Source organism: Pelecanus crispus, chromosome 5 (assembly GCF_030463565.1).
Source record: "Pelecanus crispus isolate bPelCri1 chromosome 5, bPelCri1.pri, whole genome shotgun sequence".
NCBI lineage: Eukaryota > Metazoa > Chordata > Aves > Pelecaniformes > Pelecanidae > Pelecanus > Pelecanus crispus.
This window is the reverse complement of record NC_134647.1, coordinates 27062385-27084367: the sequence shown is the minus strand read 5'-3', so window position 1 is coordinate 27084367 and position 21983 is coordinate 27062385. Positions and strand designations below refer to the sequence as shown.

Genomic DNA, 21983 nt, shown 5'->3' with positions numbered 1-21983 from the left:
TAACTACTACTCACTTAATATAAGCATATGATATAGTCTTTGTGTGTTACGTTGTATGCTTGTCCTCATCTAAGACAAACTCAAAAGACTTAGAAAGATTACTTAAACAAATTTCAATACCTTTAAAGTACCTGAAGTGCCTAAAAAACCTGTGTCTGAAGAAGAAGTACACATTCCTGTTCCCAAAGAAGAACCTCTACGTGCCAAAGGTATACTTAGTGATGGAGTGTATGTGTACCTGTTGAATATTTTTTTTTTTTTTTTGTTAGCCTGTACATAAACATGTTTGTGTTAGAAACTGATATTTATGGATAAGTCTCTGTGCATATATAAAAGTTTTTAGGGCCAGGTAACATACCTGAGCAGCTCTTTCTTCAGTTAAGAAATCAGTCTTAAAGCACTTGATAAGCTTCCAGAGGCTGGTTTGATTTTTTTTTTTTCCCCCAAAAACATTGCTCTTGCCTCATATGTCTGTATGTTAAGTGTATGAATGTGTTATGCAATGTGTCTTGATAGTCTTATAAATGAATTAATGAAATTCTGTAATACGCCAATAAATCTTTGAAATATAGAATTAAGTTATCTTACATTTTATCCTTTTTAAGTGCCAGAGGTGCCTAAGACAGCTCCCCCAGAGAAAAAAATCGCTGTTCCAAAAAGAGAGGAAGCTCCACCACCTCAAGGTACACTTAAATAAATAGCATTCTTTTCTTGTTTTCTTAAGCATCTTGGTCCAATTTTGGTTTTGATTATTAAATGAATCTGGTTTTAGTTGTACTTCAGTTACATTAGCTATGTGTCTTTTGTGTCAGTTTTGTAGATAACTGTGATATAGATGCAGTCTTAAAACACCTGTAATTTTAGTTACTTAATATTATTACAATTCATATCTCTGAAGTGCCAGAAGTACCTAGGAAACCAGCTCCAGAAGAAAGAATACCACATGTTCCTAAAGTAGAAGCTCCACCTGCAAAAGGTACAATATTGTTCTCTGTAATATCATTTATTGTAGTCTTTAGAACATTGCATTTGTCTCAGCTCGCTCAGCTGTTGTGTTTTGTAAGCAAAATATGTCCGTGTGTAATCTTCTTGAATGATACATTTCTGTTATGTGATGCTTTTGCCAGATTTGCATTTTATAGGTCCTAAAACTAAATATCTTTTTTAAGTGCCTGCAGTTCCTAAGAAACCTATCCCTAAAGAAAAAGTGTCTCCTGCTGTTCCTAAAAAAGTTGAGGGTCCTCCAGCTAAAGGTATGCTTTCCAGTAGAATGAAAGTATATGCTGTTTCTCAGCTTCTGTTTGTATGTTCTGTATTGTTATCAGTCATTGATTTGTGCTTCCCCTGTTAATTCTGCTGTTCTGATTTAGTGACAATGAATCATTGCAGTATGTTGTATGTGTTGTGCAATACCTATAAAAATATTATTTCTAAATATTGAATTTCTGTTATGTGTTTTGTGCTCAGTACCCTTAAGCAATTCTTTGGAAACTTAGATTTAGCATTTTGCAACATTGCTTTCAAAATGGAATTAGAAAAGCATGCATTTAATATTACTATCTTTCAAAGTGCCTGAAGTGCAGAAGAAAGCCACTTTTGAAGAAAGAGTACTTATTACAGAAGAAAGAATATCTGTTGCCATTCCAGAGGAAATCCCATCACCTGAAGGTACACTATAAACAGACAATAGTGAGAAACTTGGGCTTTGTCTACAAGTCTGTTGTTCTAAGACCAAGATCAAAATACACAACAAATCTGTGTTAGTTATCTTGTATGAGTTTTGTGTTGAACATTTTACAGACTTGCAGGCAGTTAAGAGCCTCTTGAATGCCATTTACCATTTGTCTTGAATGCCAGGATCCCACCCCATTGACATGAATAGAAACTCTACCACTGAATACAACGATCTTCTGATCAGTCTCTCATTAAATCATAGTAAGAAATATGGATGTTTAGTCCTGCGACTAGACTCTGCTAATTAGGACTGTAACCATTCATTTGTCATACTCCCTACAAAGCAGATAACAATACTACAGATAACAACACCATTTCTCTCTGCAGTGTTAGCTTCTCATCAGCTCTTTTAGTTCACATTCTCATACTGGGGGAAGGCTGAGATCAGTTGTTTTAAGTTAGTATAATTCCACAAAATATCTGCTTCAAGATAGCTGAAATTAACATTTTGACTGTTTTTTATATCCCATTAATAACTAGCCAATTTACATATTCTATTAAAAAGCATAAATGAGTTTTTAAAAGCAGATATGGAACTTATCTATCTAAAATATGAACATGCAAATAGATATTTATATGGATACGTGCAGCGTTCATTTCTGTTTGTCTCCTGCAAATTAAACTTTTACCCCAGAACAAGTTGATGTTTACCCTGATACAGTCACATCTGTAGATATGCACATGCCAGACTTTCAATTCTTGACCTACCCTTCTCATCTTGTTCCTGTCCTTCTTGCTTTCATGTAGCTAGATCAAGGTGCAAATTCTAACTCTTTGTTGTTTCCCCACTTCAGCTGTTGTGAGGGGGAAGTTTGGGGAGCTGAGGTATTCTAATGGACTGACAGTTGACCAGTGAAGAGTATTTGAGAGATACAATAGCACACAATAGGGTACATGGGGCACGGACAAAACACATCACTTAGAGCAAATCATATATGTGTGTGCGCGCACGCATAACCTTTTCTGTATTGTATGCATATCTGTCATTGTCATATAGAACTTGCAAGAATTGGTCTTCACCTCCTCCATCCATCGGTTTCTCCCTCCCTCCTTCTCCCCCCTCCCTCCACCAAAAATACTAAAACTAATAATTTTCTTTAAAGAACCAACAGTTGAAGAATGGTCTGAAGAAGAAATGGAGGAAGTGTCTATTTCCATTCACAGAAAAGAGGTTTCTGAAGGTATGACCGCAATTCAGGAATACTAGGCAAAAACAGAAAGTGATTTTTGTTTTGTACCAAAAATAGTGTGGATTAATATCTACTCTATTCATAAAGAACAATTTACTACTATATAAATATATTTCATATCTTACAAACTTTAGTGCTAAGAATGTCTACAGTTTCTACTACTTGCTTTTTGATCCTGTTTTGATACAGTGAAAATAATGAGGTATCTCTTGGATGTTGAGAATTATCAGCTCTTCTTTTTTTTTTTTATAAAAATTCTCTGTTGGAATTTCCTCATCCACCAGGTTCCCCAGATGAAATAAAGGTCCTTCAGAATATCATGGTGCACTCTGGTTCCTTAGACCATTTCATTGTAAAATGACTAAATTGTTTCCACCTGTAAGTTTATTGGTGGCAACATAATGCTGTGAAGGACAGTAACATACAGATTGACTCAATTTCCATTACAAGTGACACTGTAGAAAGTATTTTCAAGGGGTGGCTTTAGTCAAGGAATTTTCTTGGTATTTGGGAGAGAGGTTTTCTCAAAGTGAACAAATTCCAACATTAGTGAACTAGTGGACAGAGGAATGGAAAGTGCTGATATAGTACATTGAACACTGAGCATTTTCAAATTCCACAGAAATACAAGATGAGAGCTCAATCTCAGTTCCATTTAAGTTGCTTGTTTTTTTTCCATTGGCTTCAGAGGGAGTAGGATGGTTTGAATGTAGATTTGGTAATACCAGAGGTGTCTGTTAGTAAAGCACACTGCTTATTCTTCTCTTACAAATACTGTGTTGTTTACCATAAGGTAAGCATAAGGGCCATAAAGACAGTAATAGATGTCAAATACTTAAACTCAAGTATTTTTTTATTTTACTCTTTTTAAGTGACTGAAGAAGAGTCTTACTACACAGAGGAGAGGGTAACTGTTCCTAAAAGAGAGGAAGCCCCACCCACTAAAGGTATACATTCTTTTCATTATAAAATATTTTTTGTTTCATCACTCTGAGCATTTCGTTGCCGCTATATGTCTGTCTCCATTTGTGCTTTTTTGTATTAAAGAAATGTGTGCATGTCATAGTGATACTGCTACTCTTTGTAAAACTATGTATTTTAATCTTTTAAAGTGCCTGAGAAGCATAGGAGAGTTGTCCCTGAACCAAAAGTTCCAGCTGCCCCTAAGGAAGCTCCAGGAGTTAAAGGTATAAACCAGTTCCTCATCTGGGTGAGGTGTCTTCAACGGGATTATGTTTGTCTTACTGTCATGTTTGTACATCTTGATGTGGGTAGTGTCTGCTTCCAGTGATGAATGGTTGTCTCATATTCCATCTTGTACTATGGAAAGTATTTGTGTTAACTCAGTAAAAAACATTGTGATGTAGTAGAAAATTACAAATGCTACACCTTAATATTCTTTCTCATCTTCCTTCTCGTCTTACTCACTTTTCTAAAGTTCCTGAAATTCGTAAGAAAGCAGTTCCTAAAGAAAAAGTACCTGTCCCTGTGCCTAAAAAAATGGAGGCTCCACCAGAAAGAGGTATATCAGTGGTTTGTTCCTGTTGCAAAAAATGCTTTTTCTGCTGCATTCTGTCTTTAACATATATGCATGTTGATAAAAAATATATCTCATATATCAAATTTCTTCAACATTAAACATGTACTTATGTCCATTTGCCTACAGTGTGGCCTATGGCCTGTGTCATCTTGATGAGATTTATGTGTTATTTCATCTTTTATCTGAAATCAATCAAATTTTCTAAAGTTGCACAATCTTTTTTAAGAACCTACAGAAGAATGGGTGCCCACTTTTGAGATAGAAGTTGAAGAACCTCCATCAACCAAAGGTAAACAAACTGAGAATATTATTATCATGAAGATTTTTTTGTTTGGCCTTGCAGTATTTGTGTTTAGGCATTTTACTTAAATTTTTGTTAGTGTCCGTAACTTCTGTCTGCATCTCTCCTTTCTTTTGACTATTGGTTTATCTTTGTGCTATGGCTGTAAAGTACACTCTTCTGCAGTGTCTCATTTTTGTTGCTGTTGAAGTTTACTTAGAATTTTCTTTATAAAAAAATCAGATTAAGTAGAAAAAACTTACATATGTCTGCGTTTCAAACATTGCAATTACATATTCTTACACTTACTCTTTTTAAGTGACTGAAGTGCACAGGAAAATTATCACGGAAGAAAAAGTTGCAGTTGCTAAAAAAGAGGAGCCTCCACCAAAAAGAGGTATATAATATTTCAGAGCTACACAAGAGAAGTCTTGTCTCAGAATACTGATTTATATTCATAACGTCTAATTGTCTAACACAAGCTGTAACATTCAGCGTTTGCCGTCTTTTTTTAATTTGACTTGAAGAAATGTCAAGTCTCTGCATTTGTGTTTTGTCATCTGATTATGTTCATAAACTATGATTAATTAAAAATCTTTTAAAATAAACTTTTTTTATAAAAAAAATGCCAGCAGTGCCCAAGAAGCCTGTGCTAGAAGAGAAAGTACCTGTTCCAATTTCACGGAAAGTGGCAGCTCCACCAGCTAAAGGTATACAAGTTCTTTTGAAAGTAGAGAAGGCTTCTAAATATCAGATGTCTGTGTGCATCATACTCACCATCTGCCTGGTGAATCAAATCCCACTCTCTCCTGAGTTGATTATGAATGAAAAGGCCCATTGTCTTCTCCCATGCAAAAGAATGCAGAAGGTGACAGTCACACACCTGCATTCCTTGCATTTTCTAGACACTACTTAACTTCTTTGATCACTCTGTCTGCTTAAGAGCTTTTGAAAGCTATGAAGAGTGAAGACATTTACTCTGTGATGTTGTTAAATGAATATGAACACATTTAGAAAAAAAACTATCAGAGTTTTATAACACTGTCAATATTCAGTGAAAGGTTTCAAACTTACAAATACATCCTCTGTTTCTGTAATTTTCTTGGCTTTGGAAAACGATTTTGTTATGTATCCTGTTTGTGTGGTGTTCTGTGGTTTAATTACATTTCTGAAGAGCCTAGAGGCAAACTATTTACATCTTACTTTCATCTCAGTCATTCCATCTTACTTCATGATGTGTGAATATACTGTTTGTTTTTTGATGTGTTTTGGTTTATATATCTATTATTCTAATATTATATGTATTGTTTTAGTGGATATTATTTTAATATTTTACTATATTTCTGCTGTTATTAAAATTGCATGGTGTTTCAAAGTGTCTAATATATTGGGGGAATTTATTCCTGGAACCCCCCAAACTAAGAGTCTTCAAAATACTTCATGCATATCTAGCTAATATGCATTAAAGCTTCAGCTGGTCAATTTCTCCATTAATTTAAATGTCTGTATGTTTGTATGTCTGGTGTGATTGTTGTGTTTATTATAAGTATCTTTGCTATGTAAATGTGTACTATTTCCCAATAATTTTTTGTCTATAACTCTTTCGTATGAACTTCAGAAAGTGTGAGAATTTCTTTTAGAATTTAGTATTCTTACAATTACTATCTTTAAAGTGCCAGAAGCACCAAAGAAAATTGCCAGAGAAGAAAGAGTATCCATTGCTGTTCCAAAAAGAAAAGTGTCTCCCCCACCAGAAGGTACTCCTGCCCATGGATTAATTTATGAACAGACTGTCCTCATGCAATACCACCAGAACTTCAAGCCTGCTGGTCTGGCACCTTTCTTGAAGTTCTAATGCTAGAATCACAGAATCACTTAGGTTGGAAAAGACCCTTAGGATCATTGAGTCCATCCACTAACCTAACACTACAAAGTTGAGTACTATGTTCCACCATAGTCCCATAGTTCCCCAAGGGAACCTTAACAAAGTCTTTGAGGAACACTAGAGCCATATTTTTCCCGGTTACTCTGGGTGTGGGAGGTATCAGGAAATAATAACTAGCTCTCTAAGAAACACCAAATGGGATATTTATTATTGTACGTGATATTGCACCAGGGAAAAATAGTAACTTTAGACTCTGTCTTTGAAGTACCAACAGAAGAAGAACACTGGGCTATGTCAGAGGAAGTATCCATTTCTCTTCACACAGAAGAGGAGATTTCATACACAGGTATGAATGGACTAAAAAGATTCTATGTCCAAATTTACATCTTGAAATCTACTTTAAAAAAAAAAAAAAAACAAGAACAACACAACACAATTTCATGTCCTGTGCAGATCACCAGTTTATCTTGAAAGTGAAGCTTGTAGAATACCACAGGACAGTATTCCATCCTCACAAAAGGCTTAAATCTTTCCTCTTGGCTTACTGCTGTTGTCCTAGTGGAAGCCCAGCCATTTCAGTAGGTCCTCTACTGCAAATCTGGCCATCTGTTTGACCTTGAAGGGAAAACAGGGCAGCCGTTTCCTTCATTTATATTAACATGCTTTCCTTTTCTGAAAAGAAAGCCTGTCCTTTCCTGTTCTTTGACAGCAATTCCTCACCTAAATCTGAAGGTCAAAGAAAAGAACTTCACCTCTGCTGTTGCCTGCCTGGCCGAGACAGTACAATCCCTTATATTGGACTTGCCAGCTCAAAGGCTTTGAACAAAGTCAGCAGCTTTGAAAGAAAATTCATTGCTCTATCGCTTTTGGAGGCAATCTATTGATTTGTGAAAAATGAGCCACAAGATGCCTCATACTTACTACTTTCAGATCTGCTGCTGTTGATAAACAGCATTATCATATTCATATCATGAAAGATTAATATAATCACATCAGTGTGAAGTTAAATAATCTATGTAGTCTCTCTGCTGGAGAATGATGGGGGGACAGGCAGATCATGAGTACTAAGAAAAGGATGAAAGAGGATCTTTGACTGGCTTTCTGTAAGGCAGGGGTAATATGCTGGCTGGTCTGGAGAAAAAAGGGTCAAAGCAGAAGGACATTAAATGCAACAGTTCTCCCATGGGATACCAAATAGAGGTGGTGTAGCTAGGACAAAAGAATCCAAAGGAACCTGATCTTCCTGGCAAGGGCAATCATGCCCAATGCAGGTTTTGACATCAAATCAACCAAAGTTACCAATTCCAATCAATTTTAGTTTAAGATTTTAAATGCAGATGTACCTGGCACTTACAATTAAATATCAAGCAGGGCTCTGCCAGAAATTATTTAAAGAGCTGGTCAGTTTTCACATTGTCCCAAAAATAACACACAATTAGCAAGCATCAAGACTTGTGGCAGCCAGTCATCTACGCTCACTGTAGCTTGTCATGAAGAAAGCATGTAGAAATTCTCAAATCTGTCACTGAGAGAATGGATTCCATCTCTTAAGAAGATCAAAAAAGATCTCCGATCTGTTAAGAAAATGCCAAAGTTATTCCCTAACTTGGCAAGTCTAGTAGTCTCCCAGACATTAAAATGCTAGGATAATTTTCTGGGCAATTTCCAGTTATGTTGGTCATAAATTTCCCAAGACACCTGCCTCAGAAGACAAGATCCAGGCACTGCTGTTGTGAAAAAGAGACTATGCTGCTGAAACATAGTATGCATTCTTTCCTGAATGAATCTTAAAAAATGAACATATTCACACCTTAATCTTTTGGAAATTTTCCTGTTCTTATTGGGAATGGCTCCTTGCCATGCCTGAACAAACAAGCCACTTTGTAAAGAAATCGACAGAAGAACAGAAATACCTTCCTCACTGAGCAATGAATTCTTTTGCCTTTAATTAGACTAGAGCTCTTATCCATTGTCAGTCACTCGCAAAGGTTTTCTCTACATGCTCCCTCATCTTCATCTAGAGTTCCCTATGCAAATCTTTCATTACCAGTGATTGAGGACTCTATCTATTACTGAGGTAGTGCAAAGTGTCACTGCTGCCAGAGAGAACAGTGGGATTTAGTGATTTTGTAATTGGTTGAACTTGCAGTTTGAGTTCTGCCCATTAGCAAGCTTAACTTCACTGCTGGCAGCAGTGGATGAAGCAGGAGTCGTATTACAGTTGTTTATATTGGGATCCTGAAATGTTTATTGTTACTTAATTGAATAGCAGCCTAATGTCTTCCATAATTACATGTCCAGTGTCAATAAGCACACTTGTCTTTTACATATCAGCTGTGTATTTGTAAGATATCTTTTTGTGTTTCTTGCCAACAACATTTTTGCTTTTAAACAACACTTTTAAAATTCTTAAATGTAAATGTACTGTATCTTTTAAGTGCCTGATGTACCAGAGAGGGCTATCACTGAAGAAAGAGTACCAATTTATCCTCCTAAAAAAATGGCAAGACCACCAGCCAAAGGTATACTGGATAGAGTATTGAAATATGCTATAAATGTTTTTTGTGTCTTGTATGTTCCATGTAGAGTGAATACTGATTTGTTTTCTATGGAATGTTCTTTGGTTTAATTCTTACTTGACAATGCCTTGCGATCATTTTTATTAGTAAGATCTATGTGCCAAATTTTAAGATTCTTTTAATTGATATCTTTTTAAGTGCCTGAAGTACGCAAGACAGTTGTCCGAAAAGAAAAGGTGTACGTTGAAGTTCCTCAGTATGAAGAGGAAGAAGAGATTCCAAAATACGAAGAGGAAGAAGCCACCAGATATGAGAAGGAAGTAATCCATTACAAGGAGGAAGTCCACCATTATGAAGAAGTTAGTCACTATGAGGAGGAAGTTCCTCAATATGAAGAAGTTCCTCAATATGAAGAGGAAGAAGTCACCAGTTATGAAGAAGCAGCTGCTTATTATGAAGAGGAAGTACCTGAATATGAGGAGGAAGAGTCAGAAATTCTCCAGTATGAAGAGGAGGCTCCGCCACCAGTTAGAGGTATACTTTAATTTTATGTTTGGTATGAGGAAAAGTAGTATCTTTTCATTCTGTTAATGTACCAAAGTTTTGTTTTAATATGTTCCATTGTGCTTTACAGTGTGCCTTTTTTCAGGATGTTTAATGATTAGTATGTAGTGTAGAAAGTGTGTGATGGCTGTATGTCTACTCTTTACTACCACCTCTACAAATTAAAATGTTCCATGTCATACATGTTCGTTCCTCTTTCATATGAAGTCTGTATAACCCACTAAGAAAATTTAACTGAGCTTTATTTCATCCTCGTCTGGGGTCCAATTTTGTTATCACACTGTGCTTGAAATACTTAGAGGTGTTTATGAGAATTCTGCAATCACAGACAAAAAATATGTTTATCTAGAAAATAGGTAGGGCACTTGAAAATAATTGATTTAGCAACATAGGTTGCATTGGATTCCTCTCAGAAATCTTTGAAAACCCTATAGTTGTTGTTTATTTATTTCCTGAAGGGAATAATATATTTTCCTGGAAAGCAAAGATATAAAAGTTCTATTAAACTGCCATATTTAAATTCTTTTAGTTTTAGGTGTCTTCATTAGGAATAATTTTTATGTACTGCTGTAAATTTTCAACATTATTAGTACAGGATGAACATACTATTCACTACTTAGAAAGGACAACTAGGTCACGCCAAGATCTTGGTAATAAAGCCTTTCTACATTGTAATATAAAGATGTAGACTTTATATGTAGCTATATCCGATTTTCCAAAATTACATAATCATCTGAGAGTACTTAAATATGTATATTTTCCAGTCCTGATGCAAATCATTCCACAGTGTCTCTTCCCCCCAAAAAAAGTTCAGCATTTCCTTTGACTAATTAGTGAATACCAGAACTATATTTAACATTGTTTGCACTAGAATTTTGACATCTGATTAGCACATTTTTCCTGGTAAAGAAAAGGCCAGGGTGTATGTACACTGCAAAAGCCAGGTTAATCCTGAACAGGAAGATTAGGGTTAGCTAAAATTTCCTTTGACTCTATCATAGTAGTTGCTTAATTCATCTGCACTCCAAACTTTCTTCAGTATGCTCAGAGCCAGTGGGATTACTCTCCTGTCATCATAAAACTTGTATGGATATTTCTGGGGTTTGGAGTACAAAAAACTTTAAGATACATTTTAGTTGAAACCTTTCCCTCACTGCAGTTAAAGGGAAAATCTATTGATTTCATCAGTCAGGATTTTATTTTTTTTCATCTCAGTAAACTCATAAACATTGCCATTACCCAACAAATTGTGGTAAAACCTGCTGGATACTTATAATGTGTCCATAGTTCTGTGTTTGAAGAAAATCAATTGATAAACCTGATGTGCTTGCTTTTTACATGTAGAAAGCACTTGGAAATTTCTGAGGAAGAAAATGTAATCAGCGATATATATTCAATACATATACAAAATTGGTTTATTCAACATGATCAGATGCAACCTATTACATGCCTGAGAAGCATTAGGGTCATAGCTCTAGGGGAAAATAAGGAGAAGTAGTAAAACCACTAAATATCTAATACAGCAATTAAATAGTTGTTTATTATAATGTTTGTAATAAATATCCAAAAATTGGAGGAAAAAAAAAAATTGTATTTTTGCAGGTTTCCCCACCTGACACTTAATCTTCTTTAATAGCTGGTTCTAAAAAGTCAAACTCTGTCTTAACTCAAATCTTTTGATCAGCAAATAAGCCCTTGAAGTTAAAACCATTTTTATTGATGGCGTCAATAGCTGAGCAGGGAGAATGGACATAACAGCAATTAATATAATCTGTTTGCTATTTTATTTTGTCTTAATGATCAAACCATGTTAAATCATAGCTGTATGTTTTGGGTATGTATTTGTGATGCTTGCTTGCACTTTATGTTCCTGTTGTTTTAGAAGTAAATACCTAAAAACATTAATGGTATCTTTCAAGTGCCTGAGGTTCCCAAGAAGCCTGTTCCAGAGGAAAAAATACCTGTTCTGAAGAAAAAAGAAGCTCCTCCAGCAAAAGGTATATATTGACTCTATGTTAGCAGACATCCTCTGAACATGTAATTCACAGTATTTTTCAGATGCCTTACTTGATTGTTACTTTTTTCTTTTCTTTTTGGAGGGGGCTCTTCATATCAAATGTTTGTGCTGCTCTGTTCTTTGTTTCATTTCTGTTTTGAATAGCTTGTGGGTTATTTTTTAACAAAAATAATGTTTTTGAAGTGCCTGAGGTACCGAAGAAACCTGTACTTGAAAAGAAAATCCAAGTGCCGAAGAAGGAAGCTCCCCCAGCAAAAGGTATATGCACTTGTAATTAGCTGTGATCAGAAAGGTCTTCTAGACTCCATTTGTCTTCTCACTGTGTTAAACACTGGGATAGTAAAGGGTTGTTACTTTTAAGAATTGTGGTTCTTTGTGTTCAATTGTTTAGTGTCACTGGCTTGTATGTCATGGTGTTTTAGATTCTTATGCCAAGGTCAATTTACAATAATATCTTACTAAGTTCCAGAAGTGCTGAAGAAACCTGTGCCAGAAGAGAAGGTTCCTGTTCCTGTACCAAAAAAGAAGGAAGTTCCACCAGCCAAAGGTATATCAGCTCTTGACTGAATGTGTTAAAAAAAAAAAATCTGTCTTTGTTCACCTTTCCTCTTTAATGTAATGTAGTGAAGAGAGTTTTCTATTCTTGACAGTTGTTCTTTGTCATTCCACTTTATTGATTCACATAATTGTTCTTTACCCTATGGTTCAAAAATGAAATTCTTAAACTACGATAATATCTTTAAAGTGCATGAAGTACCAAAGAAACCTGTGCCAGAAGAGAAGGTACTTGTCCCAGTGCCTAAAAAAGTGGAAGAACTTCCACCAGCCAAAGGTACACCAGATTCTGGTTCAACTGCATAATTCTAGTTTTGTTTCTTCAGCTTTAGAAGAGTGCAAGTAACAATCCCATTCCTCATCCTGGTGTGTTTGATACTGAACCACTCACTGACCTGTGTTTGATCAGGACACTGTATTGTGGCCGTTTCTGTTAGTCATGGTTGCTATGCTTACCCTACACTTTGAAAATTTCTATGTTTGTGTCTTGTATTGTCTCTGTCTTTTGGATCTTAAATATCTAAATTATTAAAAATTAGTTGCTGTTTCAAAAACAGATGCTCCAAAATATAAAGAATGTGCCTAAACAGCCAGACTTCACTCTTAGCCTTACTATGTCAATTTGTAATGCTGTAGTCTGTGTTTGTAAGTTTACATCTGTGCATAGATGTGTGGATAAAATCAATGTTATCTTTCGTACACAATTAAATTTTACTGTATTTGTGTAGTTATCTTAGTATCAGTTATACAATTTTCATTTTACTATATTTTATGTTACATTGAAAATTAATTTCTTAAACAAAAATGTCTTTAAAGTGCCTGAAGTGCCCAAGAAAGTTCCAGAAAAGAAAGTACCTGTCCCTGTACATAAAAAGCCAGAACCTCCACCAGCCAAAGGTATCTGTCCTTATAACTTAACATGTGGATGATGCTTCTTATTGTTTCTGTACATTTGTCATTAGAATTTAACTAAAGTATCGTAGAAATTTGTGACAAATGTGCTTGCCAAATCACACTCTTTAGCTTCTGTGTAAGTTGTCTCTCAGTTTCTGATTTGTGTCCAAGTTTTCTACAATTAAATACTATCTTTGAAGTGCTGGAAATACCAAGACCTCCCCCTGAAGAGGTACCTATTTTTGTTCCTGAAGAAGAGGAAGAGGAAGCTGTTCCAGAGATACCAGCAAAAGGTACACCCTTCCTTCTTGAAAATTATCAGAGCGCTTTGTTCAGTTCATTGAAAGATCTTCATCTCTGTTGTTTTAAGCTGGATGTAAACCTTTATTATCCTTCTGAGGGGAATTTTCTTCATCTTATTGGTCTTTGTGACTTCGTTCCATGGTTTTAGTAGTTTTGATGCTCTAAAAGTAATTGAAAATTTCTTATCAAAACAATGTCTTTAAAGTGCCAGAGGTGCCCAAGAGAGCTGTCCCAGAAGAAAAAGTACCTGTTGCAGTTCCTAAAGTAAAGAAAATTCCACCAGCTAAAGGTATATCACATTGTGGTTTATGCAGATAATTCCTTTCCCTTACACTTTTATATTTCAGTGGAACCTCATTTTAAAGATCAGTTTGTACTCATGTAAAGTCAGATCCTTGATTCTAGCACCCTGCTGCTCCCCTGTACTGAGCAGTGTTAGGTCTCAGGCCGGGCTTGATTGTCTATTTTGTTATTGACTTCAGTGGGCTGAGAATCAGGCCTTGAATGATCTGCTTGTTTTCCATTTTTGCTGTGAATGAAATAATCCATTGTGATATCATTATTCAGAACTAATGTTTAAATTAATTTAAATACTTGGAATAATATTTTGGGGCCTTTACCTGGAAATTCTTCAATTCAGGGAGATCATTCTGACATGTATCTTGACAGTATGCTAAAATCTCAAGCCTTTTAGCTAAACCTATATAAAAACAAAATCAAATCACAACTGACCATACAAATAACCAGAAGATATACCCTAAATCTGAAATTCAAAGTGGAGGCAGACTCTCGCAGAGGTCACCCTTTGGTGCTGAGCAAATTCTACCTCAGCAGCTGAGTTTTTTAGAAAAAGTTGAAAAGCAGACAATGGAAGTTTTTTATGTAGAAAATTAGATGCTAATAATCTTCTACAACTTCTTGTTTGTAGCATATCTTGCTAATATTTTCCACTGGCAATGGTGCTGTGTAATAAAGAATTGGGCAAAAGAGCTAATCTTCATATAATCCTTATAACCCAATTGCACTTTGCTGTTTTCGGGGAGTAAAAAATAACTAATAGAGTTTCCCTTATGTTTATTATTATTGTTACTTTGAAGTTGGTGTCCTTGTGTTTTATGTTATGATTTTTTCTTTGTGATGATGTGAAAGTAAAGTTCTTAAAATAATATCTTTAAAGTGCCTGAGGTGGTAAAGAAAGTTGTGCCTGAAGAAAAGGTTCCCATTTTTGTTCCTGAGGAAGAAGAGGAGGAAACTATTCCAGAGGAAACTATACCAGCAAAAGGTACACGATCTTTTCTTGCAAGTTACTCATGAGATCTTTTGGGTTCATTAAAATTGATCTTTATTTCTTGTTCTAAGTTGTATGTAAATCTTAATGATCTTTTGGGGGAGCTTGTGATCTTGTTTCATGTTTTTTCATGTTTCCAATGCTCTGAAAGTAATTTTGAAATGTGTTTGCGCAATAATATCTTTAAAGAGCCAGAGATTCCTAAGAAACCTGTCCCAAAAGAAAAAATACCTGTACCGGCTCCTGAGAAACTGGAGGTTCCTCCAGCAAAAGGTACATAAATTAATGCCTAGGAAAACAAAGTGTCATTATTCTCAATCAGTGTCTCTATTTATTTTATTTTGTTTGTTATTTATGTTAGTTTTGTGTCCCTGCTGTCTTTCCGTATTGACATCTCAGAGTGCCTGTCAAATTCCTAGTGAAAAATAGGCACAGAAAGATTTGACTTGTTCAAGAAGTCTGCTTATGGATATAAAGTGTCTTTTATTTTTATTTCTCTTTCATCTTTAAAACATTTAAAATGTATTCTGCAGATCAGTTCTTATTTCATCGTGTCTGTTTGTATATGTTTTCTGTTGTCTTTCTCATACTACTGGCTGATGACTTTCTTAAAATAAAATGTCTTTAAAGTGCCTGAGATGCCTAAGAAACCTGTTCCTGAAGAGAAAGAACCTGTTCCTAAAAAGGTGCCAGCTCCACCAGCCAAAGGTATTGCAGTTCGTAAAAGCTGTTATCATTAATAGATAACATTCTTCATACAAGTTGAGTTTAGAAAGGGACATTTTAGTATATCTGTCTTGTGTTATACTTGTCATTATAGTATTTGTTTGCTTGTAAGTTTCTGTTCTGCTGTTTGTAAGCTTCTGGGTTTGTGTCTATTTAAAAATTGTGTAAAAGAACACTGAAGTTAGGTCCTATCTTTAAAGTACCCAAGATACCTAAGAAGGTTGCTCCTGAAGAGAAGGTACCTGTTGCCCCCCCTGAAAAAGTGGAGGTTCCAGCTGCAAAAGGTATATATACTGCTGATTATAATTACTATTTCTGCTAAAAATACTCTTGGCCTTCTTCTTTCTAACTTTTGTCTTTGTTGTATGAGATTTCTGCTCAAATTTATGTTAAAACTCTGCATTATCAATGTTCTCATTGTAGAACCACAAAGCTCTGTTTCTTGTGCTTTTTAACTTATACTGCCTTAAGTTGTTTTTTAAAAAATCCTAAAAGAAATCCATATCTTTAAAGTCCCTGAGGTGCGTAAAAGAGCTGTTGCAGAAGAGAAAGTGCCAGCTGTTGTGCCCAAACCCAAAGAACAAATACTGACTAAAGGTACAGATATATTTCTTCTTATTTCTCTCAAAGATTTGTTTTTCCTCTTCATTCCTAAAATCTTTTATGATAGAAGCATGTTCTGATATTTTAATGTAACTTATGCTTGTGGTTATCATGAACATTTTCTGTTCTATGTGGATTCTTGACTAACTGTAAAAAAAAAAAAAATTAAATACTTGTAAGGTAGTAACAATTATACTGTTTGTAAAGTGCCTGAAGTATCCAAGAGACTTGTCCGGAAAGAAAAAGTCCCTGCTTCTGCTCCTGTGGTGGAGAAGTATGAGTATACATATGAAGAGTATGAGAAGTATGAGACATATGAAAGTATTGAAGAGTTTGAGAAGGTTCAGGAAACTGAAGAAGTTGAGGCATATGAGGAACCTGAAGAACCTGAGAGATACAAGGAGATTCAGGAACAGGAATATGAAGAGGAGGCTGAGGAGAAAGAAGATGTCTATGAAAAGTATGAGTTTAAAGAGAAGGAAGAGATCTATGAGAAATATGAGGAGGTGTATGAGGAGCCTTACGAAATCCAACCAGCTATAGGTACATAAAGTCATTATTTCTTTATTCTTATAGTTTTTTGAGTTCCCAGCTACTGCTTAAGATTCCTTTGGGTGTTTATATTTTTTCCCATTTGTATTCCTATGTCTGTCTGTTGCTGGTAATGATAAATCCATTCAAAGATTGTTTCTCTCGTACTCCTTATTGAGGAATTCTTCCCTTCAGAGTGGAATGGGAGGATTCCCCATCTGACTGCCCAAGAGTGTGTTAGTGTAGATATGACACAAGCAAAGCAAATGATAATTTTCTGATGCAGTTCAGCTTCAGCCTGAATTAAATATTTTTATGTGTCAATATTTGTTTCTTTTGCCCAGTTTAGCTCCTGTGAATTAGAGAGATGTTCAAACTCATGTAGGACCTTCTCATCGTTTAAATTTATGTTCATAGGATCCCCCATGCCAAACAGAAAGTGCATCTAAAATGTACCAGGCAGATGTACACTGGTATTCCTTACCTTTCATTGCTCAAGAACTCTGAGATAAGTGGCTACCCACTTGTCTCTGTGTAAATGATGAGATGGTTCCTCTACAAATGAGTGATTGCTCTGCTTGCTGTCTTTTTATCTGTTGTAATTCCTCATAAGTAACTTAAAATCCATAATGAAATATTTTTTGAAGTGTCTGAGGTGCCTAGAAGACCTCTGCCAGAAGAAAAAGTACCTCTTCCTGTTCCTAAAAAAGAAGTTCCACCAGCTAAAGGTACATCAGCTATTAGATAAATTTAAAAGCACAACCTTTTGCCTGAGTCTCTGAATCCCCAAATCCAGTAATTTAGCTATTCTGATTTTACTGCTAGACCCTTAACTTTCTTTTGCAGTACAGTCAGAGACAGGGATTAAGTTACTAAAAAAAAAAAAACAAATCAAGACTGACACACATTACTTTCTGAGGACAAAGGAAGTACAGGCATGACCTTCAAGATTTAATTTTTACAGTCACAATATTGTGACATTTTATAGCTAATCATTGAAAACAAGCAGATGAATAAATTAATAAAAGTCGGTTGAGCTGTAGTGCCATATCAGTGAAACTCTAGTTTCCTACAGAATACTAAAAATCTAAGACCTTCTTCAACCTAATGATGTGTTGGAATGCATATAATCTTAATAGGTGTTCTCTGTATCAGACTCTACAAATGGTTAAGTGTCATGAATAGCAATTGGCAGTGGATGCTACTAGAGCTTCTGTACTAGTCTGGAGCTCTGTAATTTTTTATTCAGAGCACTTAATTTGCCAGAAATTCATTTTGTGCTAACTTCTATAGTTGTTTCTCATATAGATTATCAGAATTAAAACAGTGGGAAAGGGGAGGTTTTTTGCATAAAGACTTGGAGTTAGTTGATAGGAAATTAAAACCTTACCATATTCCCAGCTGGCATTAATTAGAGCTGATAGTTCATGAAACCTAATTGTTAAGGCTTATCCCAGTCCAAAATTCACCTAGCAAGAACAATGAATTCTTTCAGTGAATACTGAAGATTCTAGCTATGTGAATCCAAGTAAAATAGTCCAGATGGGTGGCCTGCAAGGTCACCACTCAATAGCAATTGAGGACATTGTATTTTGTATTTTTCTCCATTTTCTGGCTCCTGCATTGTTTGCTTTTTGTTTAACTTCTATTCTTACATAATATTCATACTGCAAAAGCTCTTAAAAAAATACTAATGTCTTTAAAGTGCCAGTGGTGCCGAAGAAACCTGTTCCAAAGGAAAAAGTACTACCTGCTGTTCCTAAAAAGGAAGTGACTCTGCCAGCTAAAGGTATACTTCTTCTGCATTGTCCTCATGAATCATGAACTCTGATTTCAGTCTTTTGTCTTATTTGTTGAGAAAGATGTGCATATGTTTTATGTCCCCACAGTGTTTTTTTCAACTGTTTGTGATTGAGTCTGGTTTTGCCTGTTGGTTTCAAGTAATTTGTTGAAAATATGTGAGAGTCGCTTTAAGAAATGTGTGTTTTGTCATTAAGCTACATCTGAAGGTAGTTCAAAAAGAAAGAATATTTTTGTTTCTTCTGAAAAGGAAGGAGATTCCACCATCCAAATGTATGGCCATCTTTCAAGAATGTTTTTTTAGTATGTTATTCTTCTGTCTAATCTTCAAAATTAACATAGATGTTCTTTCAGGAAGCATTTAATTGTTTGTTGTTTCATGAATCTTCCTTGTTAGATTTGCTCTTCTTCTTTCTAACTTCTTCCAAATAACTTTGAAAGCCCTAAAAGTAAATTATATCTTAAAGGGCCAGCCATTCTCAAAAGAACTGTCCCTGAAGAAAAGAAACCTACACATACAGCTGAAATAGAAGTTCCACCAATGAAAGGTAAAGGAACCTCTGATACGAGATTTTATGGAAAGGAAATATTTGTGTTGTTTTTCCCAACTCATACCTTCTAAAATGATCCTCATGTTCTTTACACCATGGCAAGAGTATCTAGTCTCTAAGTGCAGATTCAGCTCTCAGTGATAAATTGAAAACTCTGAGGCAAACATTTCAGATATGTGCTATACATGTGCTAAACAGTAAATACATTGATTTATGAATAAAAATATGCTGAGGAGGTACCACTACTTACACTAGCAGTATGTAAACCTTCGGTCCTTTAAATTTGTAATATAGTTGTGAATTTAGTTTAAACTGTGGTTTTGAAGCCAATACATTGGTCATGATATTGGTGGAGAAGTAATAGGGCAAGACCTAGTAAGCTAAAACCATTAAAGCTGTTCAATATATGAGAAGGAAAAGCATGACGATGCAGCGAGAAAAGCAAATGGCTTATGCTCTTTGAGAGCAGAAACTATAAATTTCTTCACATAATTAATTGTTCCAGCGAGACTGTTCTAGAACTGTATAATATTTCATTCTTGAAAAGGCACAGTATTTGGGACCTCAAAAGAAGTTAGTGTTCTGGGTTTATTTCTGTTTGGGATTTTAAAAGTTGAAAATTATTTTGAGGTTACTAAAAGAAAGCTAATATCTTTGAAGTTCCTGAGTTTCATAAGAGAGCTGTCCTTGAAGAGAAATTACCCACCATTATTCCTAGAGAAGAGGAGCCTCCTTTCTATGAAGGTACATCAATGACATACCTACCAAGCAGCAAATTGCAGAGAATATACCAATTCATGCTCTAGATTGTTCTGTAAAATATGAGACATTTTCAATTCATTTTTAAAAAATTATTTAAAAGAAACTTCCATCCATGTCTTTGAGACCCTCTTTCCCCACAAATTTAGTTATAGTTCAGCATTTTTTAAATGTTCTTTTCTCCTCCATTAATGGGAGAAAGAAACATAAATAAGAGACAAACTAAGTTTCTAATCCAGGAAAGCACTTTAGCCACATTGGACCAAAGAAATGATCTTAGAGTAGACACTAGTTTAAGAGACATCTAGAGTAAGACTTAATTAATTTTTGAGCTGGGATATAGATAGTTAACGCCAGATGAGGACATGTGAAATTTAATTAAAATTTCTATCTAATACACAGAATGAAGTAACTAGAAAATAAAATTTCTGTAAACTTCTATTTTACTTATTTGAAATGGTCATGTCTAGCATTAGTAGATAAATGATCAGGCTGAAATGAGATATTTAAATAATTTATGTTCAAACAGCTCTTTGCCCATATATACATCTGCATTTTGGCATTATAAGTTGTCTTTCTAATCTTGTCTTGTAAATAATATTTAAAAATGTAAAATAAACTAATATCTTTAAAGAGCCTGAAGTTTATGAAGAAGTTCCAACAGAAGAAAAAGTCCCTGTTATTATTCCTAGTGAACCAGAAGCTCCAGCAGATAAAGGTACACCAACTGTTCAAGCAATCTATAAAGCAATATGTTCCCTACAAATCAGTTATTCATCTTTGTCATTCCATCCATGTGCTAATCCGTTATTTAATGTGTTCATTCTAATGTTTCCTTAGATGCGTCTGTCGTTGCGTCTTTGTTACTTACACTTTGTATATTATAATTTTCTTTAAAAAATATACTATCTTTGAAGTACCTGCAGTGACAAAGAAAACTGTCCCACTGAAGAAAATACCTGCTGCTGTACCTACAGAAAAAGCTCCTCCAGCTAAAGGTACATGACCTCCAAATGGATTTTCTCTAGCCTTGTTCAAAAGTGAGGTATCAAGTGAGGAACCCAACATGCTTGTTTTTCTTGAACAACATGACCAGGCGCTATATACACTGTTTTCTTCCATTTGATCTCTTGTTGTAAGAATAAATTTTGTCTGTGTGTTTCTTTGTTTTTATCTTAGGAAGAGAGCATATGTATAGGGAGATCAGAGATTAAAAACATTAATAATTTTGCAACCATTTACAAAGAATTCAAAAAATATTTCAGCACCTTTCTTCACATGTTAAACTAATGAACAATTGTTAAGATAGTCTACAATTGTTAAGATTCATCATTCAGGAAAACAAATTCAAGGACCATTTTCTATAAGTTCTTATTTTTGTCTTGTGTTAGCAGCTGCTCAAACAGATTGATACATTCTACATGAAGAATTTAAAATTTAAAAAACAAAATTAGACATATACAAAGACATTTCATAGACAGGAAATTCATAACAGGGCCAGGGATTAGCCTTATATTTTTTTGACTTTTTGTCTCATGTTCTATTTCCCAAAATACTTTCTCTGACAATACATTAAAAAAAAATCTAAAAGGTTGTGGCAGAAGCTTGTTTGCAGAAGCACTCTCTGCAGTCACATCAGGGGCTTTAATAAAATCAAGATTTAGTTAAGACTTTAAATGAGGACAAAATACAAAGCTACAAAGATTTTTTCATAGAAACATAGTTTTGTAATAAAATTCCAGTGCTGAAGAACTCTATAGATGTTTGAAACATAATATTTACTTAATCACACTGGAATTTTGCCTTGGTTTTAAAGGTAATTTTGAAATTTAAAAAAAATAAAACCCTTTAAATTGCCAAAATTCCTAAAGATTGTTTGATAAGAAAAAAACCCAAAACTAACTGCTAACTTTTCAGAGAAGGGCAAATTCAGACCTGTAAGTGCTAGGAGTCAGAAAAACAGTGAACTCCAGAAAGTGAAGTTGTTGCGTTGTATTCATACATGGTTAATACCATGTATTTTCATATTGTTCTATTAGAAATTTTATTGTTCTACAAAAATGTACTACTTATTTCCTAGTGCAAATTTCTAAAATAAACCAATATTTTTAAGTTCCTGAAGTACCAAAGAAAGCTGTCCGCAAAGAAAAAATACCTCCTGCTCTACCTAAAGAAGAACCTTCACACCTTAAAGGTACAAGAAATTTTGAGTAGGATTTGAAGGATAAAAAAGTATGTTTTCAT

General features: G+C 34.8%; 1 protein-coding gene across 1 annotated transcript in view; it reads left to right on the top strand.

The window, feature by feature from the left end:
* The window catches only part of TTN (titin), a 242336-nt gene that overhangs the window by 92689 nt on the left and 127664 nt on the right, over positions 1-21983 (top strand). Inside the window, exons 118-149 of the mRNA XM_075710465.1 lie at positions 129-209; positions 606-683; positions 899-976; positions 1170-1253; positions 1570-1668; positions 2838-2915; positions 3797-3871; positions 4037-4111; positions 4363-4446; positions 4691-4753; positions 5064-5141; positions 6418-6501; positions 6895-6975; positions 9068-9151; positions 9347-9682; positions 11632-11709; positions 11913-11987; positions 12193-12276; positions 12475-12561; positions 13101-13181; positions 13379-13471; positions 13687-13770; positions 14659-14763; positions 14959-15042; positions 15400-15477; positions 15696-15779; positions 16306-16641; positions 17277-17357; positions 18335-18418; positions 18897-18977; positions 20374-20457; positions 21853-21933. Of these exons, the coding sequence (XP_075566580.1) occupies positions 129-209; positions 606-683; positions 899-976; positions 1170-1253; positions 1570-1668; positions 2838-2915; positions 3797-3871; positions 4037-4111; positions 4363-4446; positions 4691-4753; positions 5064-5141; positions 6418-6501; positions 6895-6975; positions 9068-9151; positions 9347-9682; positions 11632-11709; positions 11913-11987; positions 12193-12276; positions 12475-12561; positions 13101-13181; positions 13379-13471; positions 13687-13770; positions 14659-14763; positions 14959-15042; positions 15400-15477; positions 15696-15779; positions 16306-16641; positions 17277-17357; positions 18335-18418; positions 18897-18977; positions 20374-20457; positions 21853-21933 (3138 nt within the window). The remainder of the gene's footprint in view (positions 1-128; positions 210-605; positions 684-898; positions 977-1169; positions 1254-1569; positions 1669-2837; positions 2916-3796; positions 3872-4036; positions 4112-4362; positions 4447-4690; positions 4754-5063; positions 5142-6417; positions 6502-6894; positions 6976-9067; positions 9152-9346; positions 9683-11631; positions 11710-11912; positions 11988-12192; positions 12277-12474; positions 12562-13100; positions 13182-13378; positions 13472-13686; positions 13771-14658; positions 14764-14958; positions 15043-15399; positions 15478-15695; positions 15780-16305; positions 16642-17276; positions 17358-18334; positions 18419-18896; positions 18978-20373; positions 20458-21852; positions 21934-21983) is intronic.